Source organism: Siniperca chuatsi, linkage group LG17 (genome assembly GCF_020085105.1).
Source record: "Siniperca chuatsi isolate FFG_IHB_CAS linkage group LG17, ASM2008510v1, whole genome shotgun sequence".
Lineage (NCBI taxonomy): Eukaryota > Metazoa > Chordata > Actinopteri > Centrarchiformes > Sinipercidae > Siniperca > Siniperca chuatsi.
In genome coordinates, this window is record NC_058058.1 from 15,382,283 (window position 1) to 15,406,582 (window position 24,300).

At 39.4% G+C, this 24,300-nt stretch overlaps 1 protein-coding gene across 7 annotated transcripts in view; it reads right to left on the reverse strand.

Moving 5' to 3' along the window:
- LOC122864514 overlaps window positions 1-21,665 on the reverse strand; it is a 50,448-nt gene extending 28,783 nt beyond the window's left edge. For 4 of the 7 annotated variants that reach the window (XM_044172006.1, XM_044172005.1, XM_044171999.1 and 1 more), the window contains exons 1-11: window positions 21,333-21,662; window positions 16,727-16,795; window positions 16,154-16,178; window positions 16,022-16,039; window positions 15,058-15,123; window positions 14,298-14,434; window positions 13,100-13,216; window positions 12,141-12,198; window positions 12,002-12,049; window positions 9,210-9,278; window positions 8,067-8,206 (exon numbers count right to left, since the gene is read on the reverse strand). In XM_044172006.1, coding sequence (XP_044027941.1) covers window positions 8,067-8,206; window positions 9,210-9,278; window positions 12,002-12,049; window positions 12,141-12,198; window positions 13,100-13,216; window positions 14,298-14,434; window positions 15,058-15,123; window positions 16,022-16,039; window positions 16,154-16,178; window positions 16,727-16,795; window positions 21,333-21,359 — 774 coding nt within the window. In that variant the 5' untranslated portion in view covers window positions 21,360-21,662. Of the gene's footprint in view, window positions 1-8,066; window positions 8,207-9,209; window positions 9,279-12,001; window positions 12,050-12,140; window positions 12,199-13,099; window positions 13,217-14,297; window positions 14,435-15,057; window positions 15,124-16,021; window positions 16,040-16,153; window positions 16,179-16,726; window positions 16,796-21,332 lie in introns of all 7 variants that reach the window. The other 3 variants (XM_044172000.1, XM_044172001.1, XM_044172008.1) reach the window with 2 other exon arrangements.
- Window positions 21,666-24,300: the final 2,635 nt, after the last annotated feature.

Genomic DNA, 24,300 nt, shown 5'->3' on the forward strand with positions numbered 1-24,300 from the left:
TTTATTAAGACCACAAATCTCTATTTCCTGCCTGACTGAAGCCATCTCAACATTTGGCACTTTCTCAGGGTACAATATTAATTTAGCAAAGTCTGAGGCCATGCCACTGGGGTCTGTAATGTCTGTCCCAAGCCTGTCTTATGCGCATCCAAAAATCACTAGAAAAACGCAAAGCGCAGCGCAACAGAGGAGTGCACGCCCGGCGCACCATACCATAGGAAAACAATGGTTTTGCTGGTGACGCATCTCTGTGTGATCACCCCTTAACTCCTATTCTGAATGGCCCAAACTTTCTGCCAGGCTGTCAGGACCGGGGCTTTAAAACATGGTACAGCCAGGTACTAACAAAGCTAGGAGATCTATTCGATGGGCAGCCTTTACTATCCTTTCAGCAGCGATATGGCTTACAGAAAAGTAATTTTCTTTTTTCCAGATATTTACAAATCAGACACTTCATCACTAAAGATACCACATTAACAACCAATAGTGCCACCTCACATGTAGAAAGAGCCTTGTCTTTACAAGTATCCAAGAAACAGACTAGTGAATTTTATAGAGCCCTGAATTCCAACTCATCTCCAACTTCCCAAGCTACAAAACAAGCCTGGGCGAGAGACTTGGGCATCTCTATTGACGACTTAGACTGGTAGGTAGTTTGGATCCATGCTATGGAAATATCTATCAGTAATCGAACCAAATCTACTCAGTTTAGAATTGCACATAGCATAAATATAACACCTGGATGCTAATGTGTCTCCGCGCTGCTGTAAGTGTACCTCTGAGACAGGCGTGACATTCACTGTTTCTGGTCATGTGTGAAGCTACAAAGCTATTGGTATGGTATTGTGGATTAACTGTGTTATTTTTGGTGTTCCAATAGAGTTAGGCCCTGTGTGCCTCCTCCTTGGTCTTCCAGATGGTCATATTATAAGAATCAAACACAAGAGGTTATTCAATCTATTGACTTCTGCCGCTAGGAAGAATATTTTGCTCTTTTGGATCAAGAATGTAGCTCCAACAAAATAGTTGTGGCATAATCTTATGATGGAGTGTATTCCCAATGAATACATCTCATGTATGCTTCATTCCTCACTGGGCGCTTTCTATAAAGTTTGGGATCCTTACTTAGAACATACTGGACCTAGGCTGTCGCCTTCCATACTACAAGGGTCTGTTTCTGTGTGGGTCTGTCATGTGTGATCTGTTTTGTTCTATGTTGTACATGAAAAATGCAATAAATATATTCTTAAAAAAATTTTTTAAATCCTCCTCCTGTTGCCTTGATATTTTGACAACAGGCCTTTTCAAAAATGTTTCTAATTGCAATTCCTACAGGACCTGAAAACTGCAGTCTTCAAGCCACTCTTAAAAAGAACAATCCAGACACATCACTAATGAACAATTATAGGCCCATATCAAACCTCCCTTTTTAAGTTAAATAATTGAAAAGGCTGTTTTTCCAACAGCCAAACAACTTAGCACTACACAAGTGTTTTGATGTCTTCCAGTCAGGATTTCGACCACACCACAGAACTGAGACTGCTTTTGTTAAGGTCTTCATGACATCCACTTAAAAAGCAAAAAAGACAAATTCTGCCACTGTCTGTGTTTAAGTACTTGTGGAAAGTCTGTTTTTATTTCCGGCCCGATTTCCACACTGGCCCTTGGAGCAAGGCGTTTTAGCAGAATTCTCAGCCTCCACACTTGGCTCCAGTCCGCCTGCAGTGCCCACAATATTGTTTTTTTTTTTGACAATTTTAACCTGTGTTGGGATCTTTTCTCCGTTTTCAGAAGCGATGGAGTCCACCCCAACACATTGGATAGCTGAATGCTAGCAGCCTACTTGCTGCACACTGTATAGTCCGCTCCACGTTTCTTTATCACCTGCCACACTGTACAGTATGGCTCTTTTAAATGTAAGGTCTCTCTTGATTTTATCTCATCCACCCATCTAGACTTCTTATTTTTGACAGAAACCTGGTGAACACAGCCTGCTCTTGGAAGTACGTTCCCCTGCCTATGACTTCTATAGCTCCCCTCGGCCCAGTGGCCATGGGGGTGGCTAAGCTGACATTTTCAGAAACTGCCATGAATGCACTCCCATTGGCACTAATGATTATTCTAGCTTTGAAGTCCAGCACTGTGTTTTAGTTGTATATCCCCCCCCCCAAGGCTGGATGCCATTTTCCTCACAGAGTTCTGAGTTTTTATCTTCAGTTGTTGTGAATCATGACAAAATTTTTATCTCTGGTGATTAAAATTTTTATGTTGACCTTTCATCAAATGTCAAAACCACTGAATTTCTTGTTATTATGGACTGTTAACTTTGTGTAGCTTGGTTATGGGCCAAACCCATAACCAGGCCACACACTAGATTTAGTTTTTACGCTTGGTCTGACCATTCCCTCTCTGTGGAGGAGCTGGGGATCTCAGATCATATGTGTCAGGTTTTCCACTATGTTTTATACTTTTCCCAAACCTTAGTTACCTACCTCTTACTCCCGTACAATAAACCCTTTTACAGCTAGCAAATTCTCTGACCCTTGTACAGGTTCTTCCCCATCCTGCTACATTGTGGCCCACTCCTCCTGCCGGAGCACAGAGGAGTTAATCATCTGGTTCAACTCAACTTGTGTACACATCTTGGACTCTGTTAGCCAACTGTTAGTTTGCCAAGTTATGCTGTTGTTGTCATGACTGCTGTCTGTTCAGAGGTGCTGATGTGCTGAGGTAAACATATTTTCTCATTTACGGTCACAGGTGTTTGTGTTTTACTAGTAGCGTATTTCTGCTGCTCTCTCTTGCTCCGTGTGTAAAATGTTTAGCTATTCCTCTGCCTCATTTAGTGATAATGGTACATGTAATAAATGTAGTTTATTTGTAGCATTGGAGGCGAGGCTTAGTGAATTGGAAATGCGATTCCACACCATGGGAACTCAATCCCATGGCTGCTCGGAGAACCAGGGAGGCTGGGTGACTGTCTGAAGGAAGCATAACCCTAAGCAGAAACCCACGGTTCACCACCAACCTGTTCACGTTTCTAACAAGTTCTCCCCACTCAGCGACACACCCGCTGAGAAACTAACTGATTTTTGGCAGCTCCATTTTGAGAAACGTGAAGTCAGCTACACCAGTGACCATAGTCAAATGTATTCCTGGGGCCAGAGCGGGCGACGTTGAATCCTATTTAAAACTGCTGGTTAAGGATAAACGTAAATAGTTAGATTGTTGTTCACTTTGGCGTAACGATTCCCAATTATGCCAATCGGAGGTCACTAAAGTTAATGTTGAGTTGGTGTGTACATATGCAAAGACAATGTCAGACTCCGTAGTTTTCTCTGGGCCCCTGCCAAACCTGACCAGTGATGACATATTTAGCCGCATGTCTTCATTCCGGCGCTGGCTGTCGAGGTGGTGTCCAGCAAACGATGTGGGCTTTGTAGATAATTGGCGGACTTTCTGGGGAAGACCTGGTCTGATTAGGAGAGACAGCATTCATCCCACTTTGGATGGAGCAGCTCTCATAGCCAGAAATCTGACTGATTTTATTAGTGGACCTAAACCTAGACCAGGAGGCAGAGTTGCAGACCTACACGCTTCTCTGCGGTTCCAGAGGAGTTACCCACGCCAAACTCTTTAGTGATTGTTTTCTATCGCTCCTCTAAAAAAGAAGATGATAAAACAAAGAAGGTTAGCTCCATGGTATAACCAAACCCGCAAATTAAAGCAAACATCACAAAAACTTGAAAAGGAAATGGCATTCCAACAACCTGGAAGAATCTCATTTAGTCTGGCAAGATAGTCTTAAAACATACAGGAAGGCCGTCTGTAATACCAGAGCAGCTTACTACTCATTAATAGAGGAAAATAAAACAACCCCAGGTTCTTCTCTTCTTTTCAGCCCTGTAGCCAGGCTGACAGTCATAGCTCTATTGAACCATGTATTCCTTTAACCCTCAGTAGTAACGACTAAAATTCATCAAGTCCTGCCTTCAACCAGTACCGACTTATCTTCAAACACAGGAACCTTAGAAACAACTTTAAAACCTGATATATATTTTGACTGCTTTGCACTGCTTATTGACCTTCTTCAACTAACTTCAACGATTAATTCATCTAAGCCATCAACCTGTCTCTTAGACCCCATTCCAACTAGGCTGCTTAAAGACGTTTTAGCCTTAGTTAGAACCTCTTTACTGGATATGATCAATCTGTCTTTATTAACAGGCTATATACCACAATCCTTTAAAGTAGGTGTAATTAAACCGCTTCTTAAAAAGCCCTCTCTTGATCCAGGGGTTAAGGCCAACTATAGACCCATATCTAACCTTCCTTTTCTCTCTAAGATCCTTGAGAAAGCAGTCGCCAATCAGTTGTATGACTTTCTAAATAATAGTTTATTTGAGAATTTTCAGTCAGGTTTTAGAGTGCATCATAGCACAGAGACAGCACTGGTGAAAATTACAAATGACCTTTTAATTGCATAAGACAATGGACTTGTCTTGTTAGATTGACCATCACATCCTACTACAGAGACTGGAACATGTAATTGGCATTAAAAGGAGCTGCACTAAGCTGGTTTAAATCATATCTATTAGATCGATCTCAGTTTGTACATGTTAACGGTGAGTCCATCATGTCAAGTCTCTTGACATGATGAAAAGTTGTCTTGTTATCAGCAATCCATCAAGCAAAGCAGCAAGGGCAAATTATTTTGCTGATAATATTTCCTCTCTCCAAAAGTACTATTTGACACAGTAAATACAGTCTTTAGCCCTGCCGCTACTGCCTGCTCAGTGCCGACCACAGTCACAAGTGATGAATTCCTCTACTTTTTCACAAGTAAAATTGACAACATCCGATATGCTATTTCACCTCCTCCCTACGACACCTCCGTCCTTGCTCGTCTCTCCTAAGCACGTTGGAGCCTGTGTCTCTTGTTCATGTAGACATAGTCTCACACACTAAGCCGACTACTTGTCCCCTGGACATTGTTCCTACATGCCTGTTTAAGGAAGTGTTTGACACCAGTCTAGCTAATGGTTCCGTTTCCACTTGCTTTAAAACATGCAGTAGTACATCCCATTATTAAAAAGCCTAACCTTGATGTTCTGAATCATGTTTAAGTTGCCATTTCTATCTAAAGTGATGGAAAGAAATGTCTATTCTCAGCTCATCCTTCTTAGAGAATAATATTATGGAGAAATTTCAGTCAGGCTTCAGTGCACGTCACAGCAAGAAATCAGCTCCTCTTAAAGTCGCCAATGACCTACTGCTGTCTCTTGACTCTGGCAAATGTGCCATATTAATTCTACTAGACCTTAGCTCCACCTTCAATATAGTTGACCATTCTATCCTTTTGAGCCATTTTGAGCACCATGTCGGAAACCTGGGTAGCCCCCTCCAATGGTTCGCCTCCTATCTAACAGATCGATCCTTATTCATGCTCTCGTTCGGCTCGATCTTCCATAAATACAATATCTCATACCATTGCTACGCAGACGACACTCAGCTATACCTCCCATTAGAACCTGGTTATAACAATACAGTTAGGTCCCGCCTTGACTGCCGCCAGGATATGAAATATTGAATGGCAAAATAACTGCCTTCAATTAAATGACAATAAGATCAAAATGGTCTTAATTGATCCCTGCAAAAGGTCGGCAGTGTGGTCGTCAAGTTCACAAGAGCTAGCACAAAGTTCAGTTCACACAGATTACAAATTAACTAGTCCACAATTTTGAACTCAGTACCATAAAATGAACTAGTTCACGTTCATTTCTTTAGTTTTTTCCCCATTACAAAATGCTGTCAGTTTGACTTGGGTGGAGGAACTTTGTGGCTGTTGGCTCGTCTTACCCTTTGTTAATGATTTCTTGTGATCATCATTCAATCGCAGATAATTCCCAAGACAGGTCGGATGCTTCAACTCGCTGTGTCGTTTAAAAAAAATCTGTGACCCATCAGATACTGTGACCCAAAACACCGGCATGTGTGTGTAAGAGTTGTTAACTCTTGCGGGACTTAATGACGTTCACGTTCATTAGTTGCAAACCAATATGTTCAGTTCATCGTTCACCAAAAGCATGAGCATGTTCAATGAACGGCACTCTTTTAGTGCATTCATATGCAACACTGTCCATCGGGGGTAGCAAATCACAGAGCTGCTGGCATCAAACCTCCATGCCCATGCCAGAAATCTTGGTGCCATTTTTGATCCAGCTTTAAAATTTGACAAGCAAATTAATACAATTGTGAAAGGTTGCTTTTTCCAGTTAAGAAACATCGCCAAACTCAAATCGTTCTTCTCTTTTAAATTATCTGAAGATTGTAACTAATGCCTTAATTTCCTCTCGGCTGGACTATTGCAATGCTCTGTATGTGGGAATTAGCCAGTCATCCATCCATCTCATTTGCAGCTAGTACAGAATGCGGCTGCTAGACTAGTAACTGGTACCTGGAAGAGAGACAGCATCACACCTGTATTGGCGTCCCTGCATTGGCTACCGGTCAAGTATAGGACCGAGTTTAAGGTTCTATTATTTGTTTCTAAAGCTTTACACAGCATGGTGCCCCTGTACATCTCTAAACTCCTCTGCCCCTTTTCCAACCCCAGATCAGCTTCTCCTGGCTGTCCCTTGATCAAAGCTAAGGTGTAAGGGCAATTGTGCATTTGCAGTAGCTGTCCCAAAGCTTTGGAACAGTTTAATGTTTGCAATTGAGTGTTCCCCTCTGCAGACAAACTAAAGACCCACATGTTTTCCCAGGTCTTTCAATGTCCATCTCTTTGAAGCTTTTATGCTTCACTTTTGGTCTTCTGTATTTTAAAAAATTTCCACCTGTACCTTTATTTATGTATGGCATAGTATTGTTATGCTGGCTACCAAGTCATGTTATTCTATTTTATCTGTTATTTTATTGTACAGCACTTCGGTCAACTAATTATTCTGATTGCTTTATAAATAAACTTGATTTAATATTACAGTATCTAAGTGCTGCAATCGACACGGTCGACCCCAACATATTACTAGACTGACTGGAAAAATAGCACAGTACTAAACTGGTTTGAATCCTACTTAAAAGGACAGGGATTACTTTGTGTCTATAGGTGATAACACATCTGAGTGGACAAAAATGACACGACACCTCTTCCATTTAACATCTACATGCTCCCACTGGCTCAGATTATGGAAAACAACAAAATAAGTTACCTTAGTTATGCAGACGACACACAGCTTTATATAACCATATCACCAGGGGACTACAATCTCATACAAGAGCTGAGTAAGCACATTGGACAAATCAACGATTGGATGTGCCAGAATTTTCTTCTATTAAACAAAGCCGAAACTGAAATCGATGGGCCTCATGCTTCTTATTTTTCTCTTCTTTACGTACGGTGGGCTTGTATGACTGTGCTACGTCAGATTCAGCAAATGCTCCTAACTTATAACTTTCTAAATGGCCCGCATAAACAAATCACAAATTAAAGGGCATATGTCTCCGGATTAGGAATAACTTTTCCATGCATTTATCTTCAGTAGACTTAACTATTGTAACCATGTCTTTACAGGCTTCCTGTCCGTCAAAGAATTGTTTTAAAAATACCGCTGTTGGTTTATAAAGCACTGAATGGTTTAGGGCCAAAATACATTTCTGATCTTTTCATTCGGATGGTTCTGATCTGAGCCATCCAGACTTCAAGTCACCTGGGACAGGTCTGCTTTCTGTCCCCAGAGTCAAAACTAAACATGGAGAAGCAGCATTCAGCGTTTATGCACCATATATCTGGAACAAAATCCCAGAAAACTGCAGGTCTGCTGCAACTCTGTTCTTTAAATCAAGGCTGAAGACTTTTCTATTTGCCGCTGCCTTTTGTAACTTTTACTGTTCTGTCCTTATTTTTATGCCTTTTATGTTTTATGTAAAGTACTTTGAATTGCCTCGTTGTTGAAATATGCTATACAGTTAAACTTACCTTGCCTTTTGTCTTGGTCTGGCAGACCATAAGATTTTGTGCCATTATTTGTTTTATGAATATTCTTTTTAATGTCATAGCTACTTACAAAGTAAGAAAAGATGTGATCAAAGCTCAGGACATGTTTGATGATCGCGTGGGTGGCCAAAGTTAGGTTGCAGAGCGTGCAAAGGTAGTATCTCTTCTCAGTCGGTCCAACACAAATGCATTCAACAAGATGCTGCATGCCTACAAGGCCATGATCAGAGAAGATAGAAAAGGGGAAGAGATTTTAGTTCAAAAAGAAAGCTGTGGAAGGTTAACAATGAAGCAAACTCTCCAACAACAGTATGTCTGTTCAAGTATGAATTTCATCTCATGGATTGGTAAAATCCTTCCTTGGATCAATACATTTTTGTTGAATTGGTATTCTATTAATATTACTGTAGTGACAAGGTAAGTTCACATAGATCACATAAGAAAACATTCCTATAAATGAATGAATTAATTTATTTCATTTGTACATTCAGTCATTAAAATCTAATATTCAATGTTGGGAGACAAAATAAATTTTCCCCTTAATATCTTCTTGTTTTTCATGCCCTTCCTGTTATCCATACCTAAGGAAACCATCTTTCATTTCATTACCAGCATGCAAAAATCTAAATTGCTTTAAAAAAGGTGGGGTAAGCGATTCTAATCCAGTACACGTCATTTTGTCAAATTCAGCAAATATCTCTTCACGGTCCGCTAGCTGTTCGTTCTGTGTGTGCGCTGAAAAAAAATCTGGTGTTTGTACACTGCCCTGGCTCTGTAAATGGGAAATAAACTACGTGGCTTGGACCAAGACACACAACACTATTCCAGCCATGATTTGTGTGTCGGGTAACGTTAAATGACTTGCCCATGGACATTTAGCTTACTTTCTACTTTGCCATGATATGCTGTTGTGATGCTTGCTATAGCAGCAGGAAAGTTGTATCGCATCACTGTCTGGAGCTGGTTTGCTGGCTCTGGGAAACCGTCTCGTCCTCTCTGGCTGTTAGCTTCGCAGCAGCAACTGTAGGGACATTTTGCTAACCCACAACCTAGCTAACGTTATTTATATTACTTACTGTGTTGTTATTCACGCTATATCATGGTATTTGTCATGGTACTGGATTTCTCCAAAATCGCATACCCCACCTTTAATCCAGAAGATTTAAAAATATATTGTGTTAGATCAGGTGTTATTTTAGGCACATTTACTGACCAAGAAGTGGATGCTTCCTGTTGCTGTCTCTTTGGTATGTTTGTATCATTGTCCTCTTTGGCTTGACAGCTAGAAGGGAAAAAACATTGCAGTGATGAAGCATGCACTAAAGGACAATAAGAATGAATATACAGAATCTGTTATGATAAGAATTGTAGATGTTCAAATTTTCATTTTTTCTGAGCACCTTAAGACTTCTTGTGTTAGGATATTATATAATTGAAACAAGCAGGTACTAAATGGACCTTGTGGTGAAATTCTTAATTTTTATCTGAATTCTCAGGTTTTATCAAGTTTAGTCCTTAAAACAGATAAATTATTGTAGGTGATTTTAATATTTGAGTGGACAGCGATAATGATAGCCTCAGTACTGCGTTTATCTCATTATTAGATTCAACTGGCTTCTCTCAGAGTGTACATAACCACACCCTCAACCTTGTTCTGGCATATGGCATTGAAATTAAACAATTAAGTCTTTTCACAGAATCATCAGGCAAAAATTACTACACTAGATGTCTATCTGATAGCATTGTAGCTAAATTTAAGGAAGTTATTCCATCTGCATTTAATTCAATGCCATGTCTCAATATAACAGAGGACTCCTGTGCCAGCTTTAGTCCCTCCCAAATTGATCATCTTGTTGATAATGCTGGAGGCTCACTGCTAACGAAACTCTACTATTTCCCCTCTAAAAAAGATGATAATAAAACAAAGAAGGTTAGCTCCATGGTATAACCCCCAAACCTGCAAATTAAACAACGCGAAAACCTGAAAGGAAATGGCATTCCACCAGTCTGGAAGAATCTCATTAGTCTGGCAAGATAGTCTTAAAACATATAGGATGCCAGAGTGGCTTATTACTCATCATTAATAGAGGAAAATAAGATCCAAGGTTTCTTTTCAGCGCTGTAGCCAGGCTGACAGAGTCACAGCTCTACTGAGCCATGTATTCCTATTGCCCTCAGTAGTAACGACTACATGAGTTTCTTTAATGATACAATTCTAAATTAGGCAACTTAAAGAAGTCTTACCCTAAGTTAGCAATTCTTTACTAAATATGATCAATCTGTCTTTATTAACAGGCAATGTACCACAGTCTTTTAAAGTAGAAGTAATTAAACCACTTCTTAAAAAGCCCACTCTTTATCCAGGGGTTTTAGCCAACTATAGACCAATATCTAACCTTCCCTTTCTCTCCAAGATCCTTGAGAAAGCAGTCGCCAATCAATTGTATGACTTTCTAAATAACAATAGTTTATTTGAGGATTTTCAGTCAGGTTTTAGAGTGCATCATAGCACAGAGACAGCACTGGTAAAAATTTCAAATGACCTTCAAGTTGCAACAGACAGAGGACTGGTCTCTGTACTTGACTTGTTAGATCTTGTTGCTGCATTCAACATCATTGACCATCACATCCTATTACAGAGACCGGAACATTTAATAGGATTTAAACCAGCTTAGTACAGTTCCTTTAATGCCAAACTATTAGATAAATCTCACTTTGTACATGTTAAAGATGAATACTACATGCACGCCAAAATTATTCACAGAGTTCCACAAGGTTCTGTGCTTGGACCAATTCTATTCACCTTATATATGCTTCCTTTAGGCAATATTATTAGGAAACACTCCATAAACTTTCATTGTTATGCAGATGATACCCAATTATATCTAGCGATCAAGCCAGATGAAACCTAAGCTAAACTTAAAACATGTCTGAAGAATATAAAAATCTGGATGACCTGTAATTTTCTGATGTTAAACTCAAACAAAACAGAAGTTATTGTTATTGCAGAATTTAGGGGTTTAGTTACACCTTAAAGAGCTCATAGTACCCTATTACCCCACTAGAACACTGCGCTCCCAGAATCCAGGGTTACTTGTGGTTCCTAGAGTCTCCAAAAGTAGAATGGGAGCCAGAGCCTTCAGTTATCCAGCTCCTCTTCTGTGGAATCAGGTCCCAGTTTGGGTTCAGGAGGCAGACACCATCTCCACATTTAAGAGTAAGCTTATGACTTTCCTCTTTGATAAAGCTTATAGTTAGGGCTGGCTTGGGTGAGTCCTGAACCAGCCCTTAGGTTATGCTGCTGTAGGCCTAGACTGCCAGGAGACTTCCCATGATGCACCTCTCTCCTCCTCTCCCTCTGTACGCATTCTTATCCCACTAATGCATGTTACTAACGCGACATCTTCACTCGCCCGTAGTTTTTGTACTTTCTCGTCTCTTTCCTCTCTCCTTCTGTCGCTTTCAGCAGGTACTTCTGCCTCCAGAGTCTGGATCTGTGATTGCAAGCCACCTTCTACCCGCATGTTCCTGCTCAACAACCGCTACTACGATTATTATTAGTCTTATTACGATGATCATCATCATCATATATTATTATTATTATTATTATTATTATTCGACCACTACCAATTCCATTATTTTAAATCTCAATGTGGAATTTGGATTGTTCTACTGTATGTTCTCTTTCCTCCTGCTCTATATAAAAAAGTGCAATGAGATAACTTCTGTTATGAATTGGCTCTATATAAATAAAATTGAATTGACTGCTGTTTCCAAGGTGAAGAATAAACTTGAACTTCAGCAGACATATTAACTGGGTTAAGTGATCAATACAAGTAGTGATTACAACAAAGGGCAGCTGTTTTGATTATTTGACAGACTGATAAAAGCGATGTTTTATTTTGGTAAAGGAGTAGATTGAACTCTATATTGAACTCCATAACTCCCTGAGACCTGATTAATTCTTCTGCAGAAATAAGAGTCTGGAAAAAATTGTGCACACACCTTCAAGCAGCTTGAGAAGCTTGTCATTTTCACTGAGTGCGCGCATCACTAGGGAGAAGGATCAGATAATTTTCATTAACAGACAATTTAATAAAATTCTCAAACAAATATTACATAGAGAAATCTTAAAATCCTATACCTTCAAAGTAGGTACTTGTTTCAAGCTTTTTCAACAGATTTTCAGGTAAATCCAACATCTGCAAAGAGAAAATGTGGTGAAAAGGCATAACATCTCCTATAATTTATTTTTCATCCCACCAATAAAAAAAATGCAACATAGTCTCTTTATATGGCAGTGCTGTGTAACCATAAAACAATGGTAAGAAACAATGTGGTGGTGGGGTGAACTAGAACAGCTGCAATGCATCCTTGGCAATGAGAAAAAGCATGACCATTTAACGGGTTTCAGTTCAGTCACACACACACACACACACTCAAGTATGATGCTATATGAAGACATTTCCTAAAGAGGACATGAAGTAAGAGCATTGTGTTTTGGGCAGCAGAAACAAGCTGTAAACACAACAATGACATTATCACCTTTTAAGTCGATATGGGTGAATGTGTTAGCAAACAGTTGCCCATTTACACATCCAACAGTCACGGAACAACATAAGCATTCATTTAGAGTCTTGTTTGTGGCCACCTGATGAATGTTAAGTCCAGTATTAGGACTCCTTTTAGCTTTGTTTTGGTATCCAGCAACTATTGAAAGAAATATCTGTTTCTTAAGCTGCTAAATGCTCCGCTATGTTCACCAGCTAGCCGCTAACTTTGTCTGTGTGCCATTTGGTGATGGGCAGCTAGTGTACAGTGGGTTTTAGAGCTTTTTCTGCCTGCTGCAGCCAAAAACGACATGATGGCTGAACCAAAACAGTAAAATTATGGGCTGGAAAACAAACAATGAGCTGAGCTATAAAGTTCCATAAAGCTGAGTTGAGAGTTGGGTGATAATTCTTTGTGGGTTTTCACTATGAGCAACCCCTTACACACATGAGTAGTTATGTGATCTATTGTTAATAGAAAATTATTGAATATAGCTGCTTTAAGTTTTCAATATACATTTACATGTATGATTGAAGGCCTCCAGGTACAAACCTGTAGTTGTCCGGGCCCTCTTTCTTTAACTTCCTTTGTGATCTCAGGCCTCAGAACGACTCTCATATCCATGCTGGGGACCCAGGAGAAACTCAGTACATTGGGGTTTGTGTAGTTCTGAAATACACAATACAAATTAAATTGTGCCTCCAAATATTAAAAAGGGGCAAAATGTAAGACTTGAGACTAATCTCCACCTGTCATACTCCCCCCTCAAAAAATACATACAATTTTAGAAAATAAATAGGAGGCAGCATATCACATATCCGGAGCTGCGTGAGCAGGCACTGAAACCGGGATCAGCAGCCTCCCAGTCAACACAGCCAGACTGGGACCGAAAACAGCCTCCAAGACCAGCGGTGGCCAGTTTGACAACAGGTAATACAGTACGGAGGTAGTTTACAGCGGCTCTGACCAGGACTCTGCCTCCGGGTACAACAAAGACACGGCGCATTCAGGTGGTGACAGGAGAGGTGTCAAGTGGGAGAGCAGCGAGAGGAAAGCCAGGCATCAGAGAGGCAGCAACAGCGTGTAGAGGCAGAATATTTTTCACAACAGGGTGAATTAAGGATTTATTTCCACCAAACCAGAGATGGTGATTGTTGGAACAGTTTAAAGACTAACCAAGACGGTTTTGGTGAATTTTTAGTTTCTGTCCAGTTTGAATGTGAAGTGTGTTTTACGATGTAATAGTTCGGTGAAAGAGAGAAACATGAATTTAGAAGGTGTACTGTTGTATTTTTCTGTTCGGTAAGGAAAATAGGTGTAAGAATATTTTCTTTGACATTTTGAGAGTTTATTTTGTTTATTTGTTAGATGAAAAAAACAAAACAAAAAAAAAAAAACTAAGAGCGCTTGTGTAATGTAGCGAATTCGCCGCTGGCACAGATCTCCCAGCTGGAACTATCTGAGCCATATTATCGGAGCAGATATCGCTTCTCGAGGCACAAGTGGTATTACAACACAGGACGGGCCAGAACGAGCCAGGGCTAGCAGGTTAGCATGCTAATTTCAGTAGATATCTCCAACACAGTACATTGACGTCATTGACATAATGTCAAAACTGTTACTTCTTTACATTCTGTAGACAAGGTTAGTTAATTTTTTTTAACATTTTAAAATACAATTCTGGCCAAATCTTACATATTGCCCCTATAAAAACATTGGTTAATTTTTATGATTTATGATCAGCACTTACAAAGTAGTTGCTGCAATGGTCACCAGAAGAGAGGTGGTGTAAAATCTTGTCTGGTGGACGCTTTTCCTCACAGACATGGCACAGGTAAAAAAAGGTCTTTGTCTCTCGACTGAAACACATAGTCAGCAGAGACAAGCCTGGAAGAAAGCACATTTCAAATAGAATAAATTGCTTCAGACACAATGAATCTTTTACATCTTCAGCAGTACTGCACATCACCTCACAGGTTTACATTTGTTTTAATGAGAATGACGGCATCCATGACCATCTGACGCCTGACACATTGCTTTAACTATGCACATATTTATGACTTCTCAGGCTTTTCTTTACACAAAAAAACCCCCGAAGCTTCTCCAGAGCTTTTAACCATAATCACACAGTCTTGAAGACCAGAGCTTTCAAGAACTGGAAAAAGCTAGTAAGCCTTGAGACCTTGAGTTGCCTGCGAAGACAGCTCTGGGAGACAATACAGTGAGCTACAGTTGAGAGCACAGAGGTCAGCTCCATTTCTAGGGCAGCCAGTGACCTTACTTGACTTTAGCCTTGTTTCTGTCCCTCACTTGTTAACCATATTTCTATCTATAAGGCCTTGGGGAAATAACTTACAAAATGGAATAGTAGACATGCAACATAGGAAATTCAATGACATTCCCAAGGTCAAAAAAAGAAACTTGATGCTAAACTTGAACCTTTTCTTGTTTTGTTTTTTTACAGTATATCTGTACCGCATGTCCTGTGCACTTAAAGACACTATACTAACCTATGATGGGCTGTTTCATTTCATGTTTGGATAGCGGATCCATCACAATAATGAAGGGAAAGAAGCCTGTAGAGCAAACATGACAATGAAAGAAAAAATTATTACACTTGAGGTACTCAGGACAGCCTACGTTACTTCAATCATTTGTTTACAACAAACTAGGTTACACATTGTGTTGTCTGACGTCTAAAGGGTTTATAGCTGTTCCAAATAACCACACTCATCATAAAATGTGTTTCCATTCGCCTATTTGTCACGCTCATTTTGAAATGGTGCATTAAAAAATAAATTAATTAAAATAAATTAAGGGAAAAAAAAGTTCAAATATCACAAAAAAGGTTTTACACTTGACTGATATGGAAAAGTTGGTGTATCAAGTGAGATGGAGACAGACTTAGCGAATAAATCACAACATACATGAAGCATGAGACTTAAAAACAGCCACGAAGCTTCCATTGAAGGGACATGAAAAACATAAATGGCATATCGTCTATTGTCTACATTGTTTTCCACCATTTGAGGTTTGACTAGCGCTTTTTTAATGATGTCAATTCATTCCAGCCTTTTCTTCTTCAATGTTTTAATGACACTGGATAAGTAGCGCCACTACCTGTTTCTTGATGTGCCCAAATCCTAATATTCACACAACAGTTGTGGATGAAAATGCAAATTAAAAAATAAGTCACACTTTCTTTTGTCTTTTCTGGAAATTCGGTTATAAATTTGCACTACATTTGGGTGGAAACCTGACTATAGAGAATGCATGCAGGTTACGCAATACACATTTCACAGAAAAAAATAAATAAAATAGCAAAGGCAGGAAAGAAGGCATTTTTCTGAGCAAATGCATTCAACATGTCCGTTAGGTTTCAAGGACACACACACACAAAATGTGTTTTGGTGATTAAACAGGAACTTTGTTAACAAGCACCAAACAAATTGGAAGGAGAAGAAGCAGGCTTACCAGAACCCTTGAACTTATCTAAAAAGAGGTAAAAGGTAAGAAAAATAAACAAAGATTAATAAACTAGACATAAAATCTGAGTAACATTAAATGTACACTTAAGAGTAAAAAAAACAAACAAGCAAGCATTACCTTTCTGGAAGACTTCTTCCATTTTCTATTGGTAAAGAACAGAGGAAACATGCAGAGGTGGTTTATTAATGCTGAGGCAAACGTAGCAACAAGACTGTCTCATGATACAGGATTACAGTTAAATGGACGGAGTCAAAGACAGGACTGGTCTTTTCACTCCAATCGTCCAGAGCCTCCAGCTTTAACTCAGTCACCCAGCTTACTTCTAATGCTGTTCATGAGACAGATAAACACTTTCAAGTAGCCACCAACGCACCATTGCATTTTACAGTCAGGAGGTTAGTACTATCTGTCCTGGGGTTGACCCTCTGATGAGGCAGCTGTGTATGTAGAGTTTGAATGTCTTACATCTGTTGACATTCCCTAACAGTCCAAATACCTGACGTTTAGGTGAAATGGAAACTCTAAAGTGCCCGTGCATATGCCATCACCAGTTGAAGGGTTTGAAGAACAGGAAAATTGCGTCGTTGCCCAAACTCTTGTTTTTAATTTTGGTTGGTGAGAACTTTATACCAATTCCAGAAAGTACTCTGAGGATAACCAGGTTAAGTGTAAATGAAGTCTTATGCCCACCTCTTGATGTGCCCTTGAGCGCATATGTTGCTTCAAATCACACATCTTGTTAAATGTGGTAAGGCAGACCTACAAGCAGCAAAAAAAACAAGAAAACAAAAGGTGCATCAGCAACACAGAAATAGAATAAGATAAGGGACATTTGTTTACACAAGCCAAGATTTGTGGATAGTATTTATCCACAAATCTTGTTCCAGTCTTCACTTCGGGCAGAGGTTTGTTTTTTGGTAATATACATAGCCAACAGCCTTACATTACACTTTTATCTCCATAATTATGTTTCTGACACTAACAGCAGGTGATTTAGGATTTAGGAAACTCAAGGCCCAGAAATATGCTCCAAGTGAAGTGAGGTGGAAGGCAGGTTGGTTTTCATGTATTCTTATTATGGTTTGACAGTTTGATCTACCTTGCAGCTCCTCAAAAGTGTAAATAAGCATTTTTCACCTTGAATACTGCAAGAAATCATTTTTTCCCAAAATTGCTATACAGATGCGAAGCTTAAGTGACTTATGAAGCTATCCACTGACTTGCCATGGCACTCCTCTCACTCACCTAATTTCATCATAGCTTATATCTACGCTGTTTGTTTTCTTTCTTTGTCAATTTTCAAACCAATCAATGAATTTTTCCCCTTTTGAAGCCTTGACTAAACCTATCACATCTCTGTCAAATATGCTCATTTATCTCTGTGTCAGATATATTAGCATTTACCTTCATAAATTAAATCACTATAATTATTACATCATCATGTTTACTTTTCCATATCGCGTATCAACACGTTTCCATTAGTTGTCTAAAACTCTCAAACTAAAACTTAAATATTAATATTTAAGTTTTAGTTTGAGAGTTTTAGTCAGTTCTGGGCATTAACCAGATGTACCTCTGAACTTGACTTTTGATTTTTACAATTACAATGCTTTGCCTGCCTCGCAAACAAAAGAAGCTGAAACCCAGCAGAAGGGAGGCTACTTGTGTCTTAGACAGGGGTGGTCTCCCATGCAAGTGATTTGCTCTCCAATACAGATGCTGGTCCTGTGCGTTTATTTTACTGTACATAAGTTGTTACATTCCCACGACAATTGTCTTTCACTGCGCCACAACGTTGCTCCACCTCCCGACCACCTCCAGCAGCCAGGACCTGGACAGGCTCAGCATTAGTGGTCTCACTTCTAGGGTGGCCCCTGGAGACTCAATCAAGATTCGAGACATACTTGTGCAAAGGAAACTAAATAATATCCATTAAAGAAACAATTTAAGAACATAGACAATATTAAATCACACAGTCTTAAAATCTGTGTTCACATTGTTGATGTGCATTAAAAATTAAAAATAAAAAAAGAGAGAGCAGCAAACTGTCCATAAAGTAAACCAATGACAGCAAAAGGTTTCTCAAAAACATATCAGGAAGCTGCTGTCATCATGGAGGCCATGATGGAGCTGACAGTGTGGGGGTAGGAACTGTTCTTGAGCCTGGTCGTCTTGGTGTGGATGCTCTTTGATAGGAGAAACAGTCTGTGAGTAGGGTGGGTTGGAGGTTTCATGATGTTGCTGGCCCTTCTTTGGTATCTTTCAGTGCAGATGTCTGTTATGGTGGGTAGACTGTTCGTGGTAATGCTCTTGGCAGTTTTCACTTCCTGTTATAGGTTCTTCGTTGTAGGTTCTTCCTGTTGGCAGGATACCCGTTGCTCTACTACGCAGTGATGCAAAATGTCAGGATCCAACTTGAAGAAAAATTGGCTTCAAATAATTCAGCAAATATCAAAAACAGTTACAAGAGCTACCACAGTGGTTCTCAAACTGAGGGATGGGCCGCCCTGGAGGGCGTAGAGCCACTGCAGGGGGGGTGGGGGGAGATGTTGAGCAGACCTAAGGTTGCAGGAATGTGTTTCCTGTGGTGACAAACAAAAAAAAAAAGTGCTTTGATGCTAGCAAGGAAATTTTGCAAATTTGAATCTTTAGTTTATTTAAAAAAAAAGAAAAAGAAAAAAAAAATCGCCCATATTGATAAAAATGAAATCCAGTTTTGCTGGGGGGATGCTCTTTTTTCAGCTTGTGGAAGGCCATGACAGAAAAAGTTTGAGAACCACTGAACTAACAAACGGTAATTAAAAAAGGGGCACTCCACCAATTTTACACTTGAAATTCAGTTTACTTGTCATTAAAACAAGCCTGTGAAAACATGCAATTTGTGGCTCTGGAGGAGCTTTGTCAAGTCTGAGAAAATAACCCTGATGAGGTCATCAGGGTTAATTAAAAAGACACTATTGAGTAGCATTATGAGACTTGTTGGATCCAGCGTTTATGGAGCTTGACCCATACATTACATTTCGTTATTCTGCCTTCAAATGATGAACCATTAACTGATTTAGTTATTTCTTGCTCTAGTTTACAATACTAAAGACGGCTGGCTAATAAGGACTCTTGTTACAGAGTGAAGTTTCATTTTGTGTAACAGTTGATACTTTCTGAAATGTACTAAAGATAACATTTCTATCTTGAAACACATTGTGCAGTCACTGATTCCCTCATATTTAAGTACTACATTTACACACGCGTTTCCTCTAAACACCATCAGTGTTACCCTCAGGTCAGCCAAAACCAAGGAACAGGCGCTGGCCAGAGGTTTTAAAAAAAATAAAAAAAAATAAATAATATATCTCCTCTAGCCATGCAATAGTTTGGTTGCTCAGATATTGGCATCTGAGATTTCTGCCTCCACCCAAATACAATGGATGTGAATGAAATTTAGCTTGTGGTGTTGACAACATTTAAAAATTCCATTTAAATAATATTCAGCAGCACCATCGAATCAGAATTATAACCAGTTCTTGGTGTCTAACCAGATATACATGTACATCTAAACTTGAATGTATTTATCTTGATTGTATGAAGTCTCCAATGTTATTCTGCTACCACAAGATAATGTTCGCTTCTCACACAGTACTTTGCCTGCCTAATAAAAAAAAGACGCTGAAACCCAGCAGAAGGGAGGCTACTTGGTCAGAGACGGTCTCCCACATGCGTGTTTGACCTCGAATACAGATGCTGGTCTTTGTGTTTGTTCTACACAAGCTGCTGATTCCCACACATTCCCTATTGGGTTTATATACCGACAGGTGACAAATCAAAGAAAAAAAAAAAAATAGAAACAGAGATAAATGAAACTGCATATTCTTTCATGCAGGTGTACCACATGATACAATAAAAGTAATTAACATCTAATGCTATGGCCTTTGCAGTCACCAGATTTTGGAGAGATGTCCCCACCATGATCAAAACAAAATAATCTTTGTCAAAGAGCACTGACCCTAACTCTGGAGCCCCATAATTTTTAAAACCGATGTGGTTCCTGTCCAACTGATGTATTATAGATAAACATACTCTAAACTATAAAAACACATGCAACTTCAACATGGATTGACCAATACTTAACCTAACAATGGATTTCCGTTAAATTTTGTAAAGACATTCATGGCCCCCTCTGGATGAATTTTAATAACTCTGATCCTCTGAGGATCAGGTCAATATTGAAATGTTATTTATGACCAAACACCTGCAAAATTAATGACATTGCCATCACCCTCAGCTGTACTTTCTGATAGTACTAATAAGCAAATGTTCGCATGCCAGCATGACACAAAACAAACAAGATGAGCATAATAGACATTGTAGCTGCTAAACATTTCCATGTTACCATTGTGTACAGACTCACAGGATGGAAACAGAATTATGGTTCTAATTCTCTACTTATAAATATATATTAACTAATTGTTAATAAATAAAGAGTTTGTCTCCATACAGTCATTTTCAGAACAGAACCAGCATGTGTATCAGAGTGTGAGCGAGTTTCCTTTATCAGTTTAGTGTTAATTAAGGTGCTAAGTTTCTCCTGTACCTTACACCTGTAGTGCTTTTCATCTAATTGTTTAACATGAGGCTGAGAGACAAATGACAAATTTCCCGTATAGACCACTGTATAAACCTCGAGAAGCCAATCTTCTTGCGCAGGGAATAAAACTCATCTGAAACGGCCACAGAATTAGACTTGAAAGATTTTAGTAGTGGACCCTTGTCATGTGGAGTTACTTGGCTCCATACTACTTGATCTGCTTTTGTCTCAGGGCAGACCTTGGGCGGTACTTTGGTTCTACTCTGAGTCTGATCACGCATGAATAAACCAGCCTTAACTAAGAATCGACGATGATTTATTTGAACTTAATAGATAACAGAATCTCCCGTTCAATTTCTCACTTGGCTTTCGGTCTCCAAGAGCCTTTCAAGTTTCAAGTTGATTCTCTGGGCACACAGCAGTAGCCTATGTGGCGTATCAGCTGTCTCTCAGCTTTAGTCACATTAGGAATTAATACAATTCAGAATGTATCCATCAGTTTATCATTTCAGACCATGGTCTGTAGATAAGAAAATGCTTGCACACTTGACACACCCATCCAAACACACCCATCCAAACACACACACACACACACACACACACACAGTCTAAATATTGCCGCTAAATCACTATCACATCTTCTCGTTTGTTACAGGCGCAAAAAAACAACGCGGAGGACCGGTCACCTACAGCCAGAAGTACACGTTCACCCACCTGGCAGCCCAAGCTGTTGTGCTCCATGGTCAAAAGTTACTGTCGCCGTCAACTAAACTAAAAACACTTCTCTCCAGACAGGAAATTAATGTTTACTTGTTAAGTAGCTACAACATCGGCTCATCTAATATGGCTGCAGAGAAGGGGGAAAAAACTATCTGATGTGTAGGCGTCGACATCGATCTTGAGTCCAAATAATAATGAACCCGAGAAAAATATGTTTGCTTCTCTTTACCGCGCACTTTCCATGATGGTACTCAAATGCACCGATTTGTGTCAGCTGTGGTGCTTTTGGGCGCGATGGGCTGACTCCTCCCTCCTCAGCTCATCTGCGGCTGTGGCTTAGAGGTAGAGCAGAGGAAAGAGGCCGTTTCATTGTGTCTTTAAATGTTGTTAGGCCTTTTACAAAACATATGGGTGGCACAAATTCAAGACTTTGATAAGAAACATGAGGAAATAAATGATCCACCCTGAAAACAGTTAGGACTGAAATGAGCTGTGAGGTGCTGGTTTCTGTGATGAAACTGAAAATGTTTTCTGTCTGTCTCTGTCTCTCCAGCCTCCTCCTTCCTGTGCCTCCTCTGTGCCGACTCAGCAGTAAATTCACACACATAAATGAACTGTTACCACAGTGTGCCATGAAGATTTCTTATACACAGACTTCTAAAACAGCCCCACTGAGTAGATACATTTCATGACTCCAGTGTGGAGTATTAAAAGGGGTATTTAGTGGTGATTATGATTTTACACTCTGCTCATTAAAGACATTAAAAGCAGACACTTTTTAATGACATTTTAGCTTTGGAAGAAGTTGCTTAATTGGATTTATCAGATATTGAAACAACAGTCTAATGTATGTTTCCATTTAGTCTTACAGGTGTCCTGCTGTCCAGCTGCTGTGTCCTCTCCTCTGTCAAATTGGCTCTCTGTCTGTCCTATTCTTTGCATCCTTGTATATATCTTAATTATGGCTCCTCTGGCTTTCCTGTCCCATCTACAGCTCTGTCTTTAATTTTGGACATTCTACCTTTCTATCCTCACAATCTGATCAGAATTTTGGCATTTTGAAAAAAGTGCTGAGTGTAAACAAGTGTACATTGTATTAATTCTCCCTGATTCACATATAATTGTGAATCTATAGAACCATTCACACAGTTTGAATCAATAAGTGTACGTAAGTGCTTTGTTGTTGTTTAAACCTTTATAATAAATCAACCATCTGTCATGGATGATTTCATTAAACAAACTATGTGTTAAGGATTTATTATATAACCAGCCTGTGCATTTAGTATAGTGATTAACACCAATTTTGTTGTGATATGTAACACTACTGAAGAAATGACATGTATTAGGACATATAAAGTGTGAAGAAATGAAATATATTAAGAACATATAAGGTGTGAAGATATTAAAGTTAAAAAATACAGTCTCGCTCCCCCCAGCCTGCATGTCGAAGTGTCCTTGGGCAAGATACTGAACCACAAATTGTTCCCGAGGACTGTGCTTTCGCTGTGTGAGTGTGTGTGAATGTGTGTCTCTTTGTACTGATGTGTCTGAAATTGGGTGAATGACATGTAGTGTAAAGCGGCTAGAAAGACTGTATACGTACAGTCCATTTACCATTTGAGGGTCATCCTGAAGCAGCAACATGTTGGATGCTGCAATGGGTATGGAAGCCAAGTAGTTCAAATGTGTGGGTTAACGTACCTGTGAATATGTGTGTACACATTGCTTATGTGGAGTATATATATATGAAGTCAATATAGCCACAAAATCATATGCTCTATCACTTCCTATATTAGACTCAGTTCTAAGTATGTCCTTTTTCTGAGAATAACAAGTTGAAATACAGGAAAGGCAGGGGAGAGAGAGGGGGGAGGACATGCACCAAAAGCCCTGGGTCAGCCTTGTGGTACACACTCTACCAGGTGAGCTACTGGGACGGGCCCCCCTGATATGGGTATAAGTTTGTAAAGTAGTAGTGAAAATATGGTCAAATTTAAAAAAGGAAAGAAAAAAATGAACAATTCTTACACATTAATTCAAATTCCACATACTACCTTTTTCCAGAGCTTTCACACAGCAGAGCAAACACTGTCTGATGAAGACTGTGAGATTACTATTTTCAATATCAAGAGTGAACTTTCATGCCCAATTCCAACACTGTTTATCTAATTTGGGGTTTAAGGGCTGACTCTCAGTTTAACATTCATAGTCTATTTCTTTTCAAGTGTGTTGAGACTACAGAGCTAAAACAAGCTAAAATTTGTTCAAACTAGTGCACTGTAAATTACTTCATTCCATTTAAATATCAAAAGGTTCAGCCACTTAAATAGATGAACAGCAAAGACAGTATAACAGTAATTTTCTAAAATTCTGACTACTTAAATTCATTCCATAGTGTTCTCACTCTAGTGGGATTCAACAAACTGATCCGTAAGGCCAGTGACACTGTGGGGGTGGAGCTGGACTCTCTGTCGGTGGTGTCAGAGAGGAGGATGCTGGCCAAACTACTTGCCATCTTGGATAGTGGCTCCCACCCACTCCATGACGTGCTGGTCAAACAAAGGAGCACCTTCAGCGAAAGACTCATCCCCCCAAAATGCACCACAGAGCGCCACAGGAAGTCATTCCTGCCTGTGGCCATCAGACTATTTAACTCCTCCCTCTAAGTGTTAGTCTAAATGACCCTAAGTCATTAAACTGGACATTGATCATTAACATCACTGCAATACTCCACATAATTGTGCAATATCCTGTGTTAATACTCCTGGGCAATATACTTAAATTCCCTATTTATTGATATTGATATTTATTCATACCTCTATTACTGCTGTGCAATATCCTCCGTCTCATTATAACCTTAATAAGCTACACTTAACTTGACAGTTCATGCACTGGTACTTTATACCATGTTATTATCATCAACCGGTAAAACCACTTTGTACTTCACACTTACTTTATTTTC